The sequence below is a fragment of the Rutidosis leptorrhynchoides genome, chromosome 4 (assembly GCF_046630445.1).
Source record: "Rutidosis leptorrhynchoides isolate AG116_Rl617_1_P2 chromosome 4, CSIRO_AGI_Rlap_v1, whole genome shotgun sequence".
In the NCBI taxonomy this organism is placed as follows: domain Eukaryota; kingdom Viridiplantae; phylum Streptophyta; class Magnoliopsida; order Asterales; family Asteraceae; genus Rutidosis; species Rutidosis leptorrhynchoides.
Window position 1 is genome coordinate 275020557 of NC_092336.1, and position 10478 is coordinate 275031034.

The 10478-nt window shown below is 30.8% G+C and overlaps 1 protein-coding gene across 1 annotated transcript; it reads right to left on the reverse strand.

Annotated features, from left to right (window-relative positions):
• Positions 1–5070: 5070 nt before the first annotated feature.
• On the reverse strand, positions 5071–10044 carry LOC139841618 (vacuolar cation/proton exchanger 3-like). Its single transcript, XM_071831830.1, has 11 exons — positions 9775–10044; positions 9601–9668; positions 9488–9516; positions 8460–8656; positions 7108–7341; positions 6874–7014; positions 6679–6795; positions 6116–6169; positions 5444–5560; positions 5241–5331; positions 5071–5135 (listed from the first exon to the last, which is right to left on the reverse strand). Exons 1-11 carry the CDS (start codon positions 10042–10044, stop codon positions 5071–5073), a joined length of 1383 nt encoding a protein of 460 aa, XP_071687931.1.
• Positions 10045–10478: the final 434 nt, after the last annotated feature.

The following is a 10478-nucleotide window of genomic DNA, read 5'->3' on the forward strand; positions in this document are numbered from 1 at the left end:
GTGGTATTACATATCTTTATTATAATAGTTAGGGAGTAATAAATAATTGTTAATTTTATATCAATTGTTATTCAATGTTATGAACCTCCAATATTATTTTATTCACGAGTTTTATATTGTGTGGTGTAGTAATAAGTAACGGTCCATGTTTATATTTGAGAAAATTGGATAAATGGTCTCTGTGGTTTACATGAAATGGGATAAATTGTCCCTGATGTTCATTTTCGAGGTTCGTGGTCCCCGTGGTTTACAAAATGATGACGGGTGGTCCCTGTTAGTAACAGCCGTTAAAAATCCGTTAAGTCATGTCATGTGCAACACACATGAGGGATATTTCTGTCCTTTTGTCTATTTTCTGTACCAGTTCATCTTTCTCCAACCTTTTAGAAATAAATTGGGCTGATTTATACATATTACACTCTATATTTTTTATTCAAACCCAAATAGGATGTTATTATCACCACCACCACAACCTGATTCATGCCAAAGTACATCGATTTCCAAATGTACACTCTAAGATCTTCAGTTACAAATAACAGTTACGAATTCATCGATTTCCAAACCGTATTTATCCTTAACCGCAAGTTCATGTCGTTTTGGTCCTCGGAATGATTCGTAAACGTTTTGCAAAATATAAATGCAGAAAAGCTCTAATTCATGTCGTGAATCTCCCTACAAAATTTCAGATCTTAATTCGAAGATTTGAGAATGAATTCGAAGAGTCAAAGTTTGGGAGAAAAAGTCAAAGTGTTCTTCTTGAATTAAATTCAACAATTCAATGATGTTTTAGGCTTTGATTATGATCGTCGAGCATTCTAAGCATGGTTTGGAACATATTTCATTTAGATTTCATCAACTGAAACGAAGGATTTTTCGAAATCAAATTTTTGTTCATATGAAGGTCTCTGCTCGTGTTCATCGATAATTCCATGAATTTGATAATGTTTTGGGCTGTGATTCTTCATGGATTAAAGGTGTTGTTGGATTAATTTTTTTGTTTTTTTTTTTTTTTTTGTTTTGAAAAGCTGTTGGATTAATATTTGGATTTGGGTTTAAATTTAATTTTGGATTTGAGTTTAGATTTAAATTTAGGAATGGAAATAAATTTGGTGTTGATTAGGGTTTGTGATTTGGGGTTATCAAAGAAAGAAAAGTGTGGAGTTTCAATGACCCAGTTCACATATCCAAACTCCTTTGGGGTTGTCGAACACACCTTGAATATTAATTTTTGAGTTTGTGAATATTTTGATTTTCCATAAGCTGGAGTATGTTATTAATTTATGAGTTTGTGATTAATTTGTGAATTTGAATTTGGTTTGGAATTTTAATTTGAATTTGGTTTAGGAATTTTAATTTGAATTTGGTTTAGGAATTTTATTTGAATTTGGTTAGGGTTTGTGAATTAGGTATGAAGATGAAGATGAAGATGAAGATGGTGATGTTGCTGAGAGTTATAGTGGGTGTGTTAGAGAAAAGGACAATTTTACCCTCACATGTTAAGCATGTGACTGAATTTAACGGATCAATTTAACGTCCGTTTAACAGAGGGACCACCCACACGCGTTTAGAAAACCACAAGGACCACGAACCTCGAAAATGAACATCAGGGACCATTTACCTCATTTCTTGTAAACCACAGGGACCATTTATCCAATTTTTTATTTATATTTAGAAGTTTTTTTATGTACCCCAATTATTAGGTATCTACTTATTGTAACATATGAAGTCATAAAGAAAGATTTTCAAAAATTTAATGGTAAATTGTAAAGCTAATATATGTTATAATATTATGAATCGTGCTATAATATGCAAGTCTTATAATGTATTTTGGCATCATTTGTTAACTCCTTTAACCACCTTTAGTAAATTTTGTTTATATATAGTTTCATAGTTAGTACATATGACCCGAATGTGCAGATTACCATTGTGACAAACAAAACAAATGCAAAAAATTCTACATGGCCACTTGCATAATGGGACCAACATCAACTTTCAATTCAAGGCTAATATATTTTCAACCAACTCTCGTCATGGCTCTAACCATTCGAAACACGAATTGCAAAATAGTGAAATTTGAGACAAGTCGTGCAACGCACGGGCATAGCCTCCTAGTTTTGTGTAATATTAAGTGATTAGTAACATTAATTGATAACATTCATTTTTCTGCATTATTAAGTGATAATATTGACTTCAGTGTTAACTGCTCTTGTGAGTGTTTCACTCGGGGTGGAGAAATGATTTCTCTTTATTCTAGGATAAAGGAAGGATTGTCTACGTCTCACCTCCCCCATACCTCACACATGTAGGATTGGGTATGTTGTTGTTGTTGTTGTTGTATTAACTGCTAATGTTCATTTTAAATTATATCAATTGGTACCATTCATTTTAAGTAATTTTAAGTGTGTTCATTTCAAGTAATATTAAGTGATGACGCTCATTTTGAGTAATATTAAGTGATAACGTTCATTTTAAATAATCTTACGAGATAACGTTCATTTTTGAGTAATTTTAATCATAACGTTCATTATAAATTTTATTGAGTGATAACGTTCATTTTAAGTAAGATTAACTGATAACAATCATATTTAGTAATATAAATTGAATTATGGTGGTGATGTTGTAAAAAAGGTGGATAATAACTAAGTTTTTCATGAAAATAACGAGCTGATCGACAATTAGCACGTTGCTGCAGAAAATAATTTCGCTCTAAACTTTAAAAACTTATAATTACCATACGAAGGTAAACGATTTATACAAACCATTTATTAATACAAAATTAAAAGAAGAAAGAAGTAAAGAAAAGTGAAAATCGGAATTGAGTAAAATAAAATCAAAATGGATGTTGTTTTTATTCATTTTGAGTAATATTAAGTGATAAGTGATAACATTGATTTTGATTAAATTCATAATGAGTAATATTAAGTGATAACATTGATTTTGATTAATATTAAGTAACAACATTTATTTTCATTTTGAGTAATATCAAGTGATAATATTCATTATTAATATTAATTATATTAACTTTATGTAATTATATTAGTTTATCTTTTTTGATGTCTTAATTATTAGTTCATCATTATGATATTAAGTTTCGGTGATTTTTCTTATTGGTAACTCAAAATGTATAATATTCATCATGTATAATGTTAAGATGCTCGAAGATACTTAAAGACATTGCTGTCTCATTGATTTATAAGTCACTATTTGAGATATAAAAATGAACTTTTATAAACGTTAAATTTATTATAAATATATATAAAAAGATAATACTATAAAAAATAATCATTATCAATAGCAAAGCAAGTTATCATTGTTTTCAAATCTTTTAATCAAAATCAAAATCAAAATAACTTATGATAAAGGGTAATCAGTGTAAAAAGACTTATAAATTTTTTTAAAAGTTCTAAAACATGTTTAATGGTCTATATTGCACACTCTCTAAGACGTCCCTACATAAAGGTATGATTTATTAGCTTGGTGGTTGAAGTTTGAGTCTCTCTTGTGGAGACCTAAGTTCAATCTCCAAAGTGTACAACTTTGAAGCCATGGCTTACAAAAAAAAAAATCATTGGAAACAATTGAAGCCACCCGGAATCTACTTGTGAAGCGATCAAGAAGGCATAGGAAGTAATAGACTAGATTAAAGGCGAACTATGTAATACTAAAAAAAAAAACAGACACTAGGAAACCTCACAACACAAAAACACGAGGTAAGAATGACTAATGATGATTTAAGTATTATGTTGTGTTTATATCTATTAGGGGTTGGTTAACTACCGTAATTAGATAGTCTGCTGTTCATATCAGTTTTTTGACTTCTTTCCAATCAATCAACATTGGTTGATTATTACATTTGTTGTTTTCCAATTTTTGGCGTTCCATGTGTTGCTTTAAACATGTGTTATTTTCACGATTCACAACCACAAAAACCATGCGACAGAAATTAAAGTTGATAAAATTTAACTCTTTCCAACTACTACATGTACATGTAAAACATGATTTTAAAAGCTCGAGTATTGCAAGGTCATCATAGTTTTCGACGTTGAAGGATTTTGTCATTTTACTACAGAACGATCGTTTTATAAAAAACAAATACAATGACTACTAAACAGACTAACTACAGTGAGAAAATCGATGCAATTGTATCAACAGACAACAATCTAAACATAATCAGAGCTTATAAGTTACAAGCAAGATTATTGGAAGAAATGAGCTCTCTTCATTAGACTCATTTAAAGAATAACAAACGCATCCTCATCCTCGTCCTCGTCCTCGTCCTCATGCTGTAATTGATCTATCTTGGTAAAAAAAAAAAAAAAAAAAAAAAAAAAAAAAAAACAGATTCAGCAAAGATGACAACATGATGGGTTACAGGTCAAAACGGTTGATTTTTTGTACAGATCATATACAGGGGGATTGACTCAAAACACTTCATTTATAATAGTTTTATGAATCAGTAATCTGTGTGATACGACATTAAATTAAAAGATACAGTATAGTAATACAAATAATCTAACATTTTGATTAAACGGTAAGACGTAAGAGTAGGTTATATGAATTATATATTTACTTTGGGCAATGACCAGAGTTATTTTTCTTCCAAAGCCTTTCAATTTAGCCCAAATGTTTTTTTTTTTTTTTTTTTTCCTTATTAAGTCATGCCGTGGGAAATAAATGTGAGAAATAAGTGATAGATAAATAATTATTGTTTGATTTCTGTGCTGAATACTTGTAATTACCAAATTAACCTCTATGTTGGGTAGTTATAAAACCAGTTAGTAATGAATTTTAAAAAGTGATGAGTAAAATGTAATTTCACACTTATTTGAACTTTTTAAATTAAAACACGTTATATTTAATAAGTTAAAAACAAACACCCTTTTGTTATTCTCCATATTAAGTCCCATTCTATTAAGCTCATTAAGTCCAAATCAAACATGGCCTCTACGTATTTAACCCGTTAAAGATCAAACATAACCTGAATGGACATGTTCATAAGTAAATGGGTCAATTTGCCGGCATCTAGTTTTGTTCAACATCAACTCACGAACAAACAGAGCAACATACCTGTCAGATTTTGGAGATCTGATGCTTTGATGATTGGATTCCTACACCCGTATTGTCATCCATGTAGTCTATTAAGAAATACATTCACGAAAACAAATTAAAAAACTTTCTATATTTAAGTGTCAAAATATTCAAATTTAATAATAGAAAATTTTCCGCATTATAAAGCTTACCGCTTTGTAAATCACTGAGGAATACACTTGTCCCAATGACAACGTAGCATAACAAAAGAATCACCCCTTTAAGATAGTGAGAAGTTCCATCCTGCACAGATTTTGTGTTGATATAAAAATTATTCTGTTTTTAAATACTTATAATAATAACATATTAGTTCGTTTCGATAATGGTTATAATAATAAGAGAAAGCATGAACTACCTGCAATGTGAAGGCTGTGACTAAGATTGCAATAGCAAATGATCCAGTTTCAAGAAGACCAAAGTCAAGATCCATGTCAACACCAATTATCCAGGCAACAATTACACTCAATGGGACCTAAATAAAAGTACATAGTACGATAGATTTCCAGAAACAAAGAATAAAATTAAAATTGAAAAATAATAAGAAACATGATAAAAGAGCTGACAAAAATGGGTAGGGAGAATTGCAAGTCAAAATGCATCTAGATGGGTTAGGTTGACCCACAAATAGTTTTTTGGGTGAGTCATATTAATCTTAATTGGGGCGTTAGGCAACTTCTAAATGGGCAGACTATAAAATGACACCCAATCATATTTTGACACTTCACTTCTATATTATTACTTTTATTTCTTTTGCACTGAACTTCCAATTATATTTTGCCATCATTCAGAACTTTCACACAAGACTTTCCACAACATCCACCATAATACCCCATCAAAAAGTGACAAAGCCACATCACACTTTCGGGAGGCCTGACAATGTAAACCAAAACTTAAAAAAAAAAGTCCCATTGCTGTATAATGGGTTAAAGGACTAATGTCTAGGTTCAAGATGTCATAATTTGAGTTACTTTCAGTTTTAATGGTTAAAAATAAAATCCCCTGAAAAGAATGAATAACTATAACCTACCACAAAAACCGCAATCTGAGATGCAGAACCAAGTGCCACGCCCAAAGTTATATCCTGCAATCATATAAATCTATAATTTATAAGCTATTCATATATTGCAGATTATCTAAAAGGAAGTTTGAATTACAGTACATAATGCACTTGCTCTGCAGTATTCTGATAATACTATCATGATAAAAAAAAAAAAAAAAAAAAAAAAAAAAAAACCTCGGCCACGTTTGGTTTAGAGGGACATGTTAACATTTGAAAAAAGTTTCTTTTTTTAAAAATCTGGTACGCTCACCTGAAATTACAGTCATTTTCAAAGCGAGATCATATTGACAACCATTTCACTAGGAGCACAAGTACTACCATACACATATTGTGCATTTCTTCAGCAATCTTTTTATTTATCTAAGAGAATAATAATATCTTCAAACATACTCAAGGTTGCAATAATCGCTACTCGGAAGTACTCAGTCAGGAATTTTTAGGGAGTACTCGGATGTTGACCAAGTATTGACCAATTTAGACTGATTTTCCGAGTTTTGACCAAGTCAGGACTTTTCATAGTTGATACTTACCAGTTTATTCTTGAAAGCAAAGATGATGGCTCCAGCATGCTCGGCTGCATTTCCTACAACCGGTAACAAGAAGAGGCTAATGAAGCTCAATGGCATTCCCCACGAACTTGAGGCCGCCTGTATAATTAATTAATTTAGTTTAAAATTATTTATAACAGAAAATAAAATTCACTTTACTGAAAACGAACATAGTACCTCAATAGTGTCAACTAAATATTCCGACAACAACGCAATAACCCCCGTCATTCCAACTAGACATAGAACGGCACTCCCAAGCCCTATCACCGCACTTTCATCTTTCCTATTATTCAAGTCATTATCTTCAACCTCTTCCGCCTGTACGCTTATTTTTTAGTTTCTTTTTATTTATCTCCAAAAAAAAGAAGAAAAAAAAACGTAGTTGGAAGTTGCATTAAAGAGTGTGGATACCTGTTGTGACTCAAAGATATGGTGGTGAGTCCATAATTGGAAGGCAAGGTAGGCAAAGTAAGAAATGAGCATGATAACGCAACTTGCTCTGGACAAGTTTAGTGTTGCTTTTGCAGTATTTAACCCATCACCAGCCAAATGTTGGTTACTTGCAGCAGCGTATTTATACAATATGGGTATTACATTGCATAGCAATGACAGTAGCAATAGAGATATATTCACATCTGATTGGTTCTGTTTTATCAACATCAACATCAACAGAGTGGTTAAAGCACATCAAAATAAACAGAGTTATCAGAAAAGCTACTTTAATAGGAGTGGGGGATATTATGTTCCTAATTCAGTTCAAGATTTACTACTTATATAGGAGGCGATTTTATGTTCCCAAATCATGATTTTAATATAAAAACTAGAACGGGTAACTTCGACTCATTTACTTATAAATTGGTAGATTCGGGTTACCTTTGTTTCTTAAGGGTCAAATGGGTAAAAAGTATACCTGGCAATTGAGACCCATTCTCTTAAATTTGGGTCAAATGGGTCAAGCTTACGGATCAATTGGGTCTTGAAAAAATTTAGGCTTGACAATGTAAACCAAAACTTAAAAAAAGGTCCAATGGGTTTTTTTTCAACCTATTGAGTCTTATACAAAATATAAAAGAACGGGTCCAGGTATCAAATCCTAAGTTCAATAAATAGAGAACGGGTCTAATGGGTCATGTGAATGGGTCAAATGGGTCTAGTATAACAAGATTCATCCGTCATTAAATTTATGAAAGCATTAATGGTTATATGACTATATCAATTAATATGTATATTAATATTTTCTTATATATATAATAAATAATAAATAATAAATATTAATAATAACTAAAACAATATAATAAATGTAAAAAATCAAATGTAAGAGTATAAGACGTGTTTGGACCTATTTTACCCATTTGACCGTTACCCGTTTCGACCTGTTACCCAAACCGACCCAACCTGACCCGTTTAAAATTTTTACCCGTTTGACTCATGACCCATTTCAACCCAAAACCGTTTTGACCCGTTACCCAAACCGACCCAACCTGACCCGTTTGCTAGGTATAGTAAAAAGACACAATCAGAAACGGTTCAATTTAGTCTAAAACGAGATAGATATGAAAAACAAGAATCTTTTTATATCTTATTAGAAATGCTAACTATGAATATAATGAAAACTTCAACAAAAATGTTCATCGTCAACTCAAACTGATTGTTTTGACCCGAAACTATTATTGCAAGTAACACAATCTTATATGGTAATCTATGCATTCATTTTATTTTAATTTACCAAACAAATGATAAACAATAATAGGGAAGGGGTTTACCCTATCAAACATTTGCTCCCTTGAAACATTTGCAAGACCACCACAAATGAGAGAAGTTCCAAGAACCAAAAGTAAGTTGGAGAGAGTGGAACCCAATAAAGAGTACTTAACAACATCCACTTTGTTTTGTATTAATGCAAATATTGCAATTACAAGCTCAGTTGCATTCCCACATGTTGCATTTAACAGCCCTCCCACTACAAATGATAACATTAATCACTGATAAATATGTGATCACTTCTGTACATTTAAAAAAATGGTGCTTTTGTGTTTTACTAGTATTAAATTGGCATAAATGCATAATGTTTCGTATCTTCAATACCTAACTTATTCAAATTAAGAATACATAAATAAATAAATATATATACACGTGTCTAAACCTAGTATATGGAGTATATATTTATATTTATATACGTGTCTAAACCTGGTATATTTATATATTTATATATTTATATATATATATACACATAAATAAATAAATATTATAAATAAATATATATATACCAATTCTTAACGTCTATTGAGTAAACGACAAAATTAAATTACATAAGTTAGACAAGGCGCATTGTTTATGCCGATGGACCAAGTTACAAATATCACCCATACAATAAGATTACCTTTTTTCTTATTTTTTATTAAATTGAATAACAAATTAAATTTTTTTTTTAAACAAACTGTTTATAAATAGTTTAGTTATTTCACAGTGTATTCTTGAGAAAAATTTAAATAACCACTATACTTTTTTGGTTCTAATAAATTAAGATTTTTTAAACAAAATTCTCTTTATGCATTATTCTTCTAAAATTCGTCTAATCATCTTATATAAGCATGAAGCAACTTCTTGCTACTTTCATTAATCTATATTTATAAATTATTATTATTAAATAATTATTAATATATATATATATATATATATATATATATATATATATATATATATATATATATTATAATTTATCCTATATATTATATATTATATTCAAAAAATAAAAATCAAATTAAAATGTGTTTTGGCACAATGTTTATACCTGTTGCACCAGTGTAGAATGAAATTTGCCTGCATTTTATAAAGTGAAATAAAAAGCAATATATTTTATTCAAAAATAAAATTAAAATAAATAAAAGGTAGAAAAATTCTTACTCGGTTAAAAAACTAACACGCTCAGCAAGGGGAATCAGTCCAAGTAAACTTAAAGAAAATATCCACGGCTAATTTTCAAAAACAAATAAATAAAATATTAAATAATTTACCTGATAAAATAATTGTAAGCAAATGCAAGATATTTGTTAGGGTTTGGATGATAGACGGACTTACACGTGGCAACCGGAGGTAATGACCCGCGATCGCAACCGGAACTACGAGAAAAAGGAGTGATAATTTACTTCCTAAAATGACCTCATGAAGACTGTCGACGATATTCCCAATAAATGAGGAAGGAACATTGGAGAGAAGGGGTAAATCAGTCTTTTTACGAACGGAAGAAGATGACAACATGTGTGCGCTGCAGTTACTGATGACGGTTGGTGACTTTACGACGCCGTTTTCCGGTAACCATGTTTCCTCTGTAGTATCTGAAGAAGCCATTTGTTATCTTATTTTATCTTTCGTTTTTGGTTAATATAAGGTTGTTGGTGACTGTACACTGTAGACTTTAACAGTAAAAACAAAAAATAATGTATAAATTTGGTTGGAAAATTGATGTGTCACTAACACCACTCCCAACCATGACGCACTTTCTTTCCAGGACACACCGCCATATTAACGCTACATCAATGTCACATCAGCGCCACATTAGCTTTCTCTCTCCATTTATTTTTCACTTCCTCCCCATCACACCCCACTACCAACTATGACATCCTTCTTCCCCATCACATACCCACAAAATTAATTAATTAATTAATGTACAAGTTGTTAATGGTATTGATATAAGTAAATAAAGCACAAAAGAGAGAGAGAACAAATTCCCCGTCCTCAAAACTGCATGGTGAAGAAAGAAAAGCGGGCGGACCTCTTAAGGG

Excerpts from the sequence above, each read along its gene's own strand:
- LOC139841618 (XM_071831830.1), bottom strand. The coding sequence starts at position 10,044 with ATGGCTTCTTCAGATACTACAGAGGAAACATGGTTACCGGAAAACGGC. Across the intron at positions 8,657-9,487 it reads ATTCTACACTGGTGCAACAG|TGGGAGGGCTGTTAAATGCA; the intron begins GTATAAACATTG and ends TATCATTTGTAG. Across the intron at positions 7,015-7,107 it reads ATATCTTTGAGTCACAACAG|GCGGAAGAGGTTGAAGATAA; the intron begins GTATCCACACTC and ends ATAAGCGTACAG.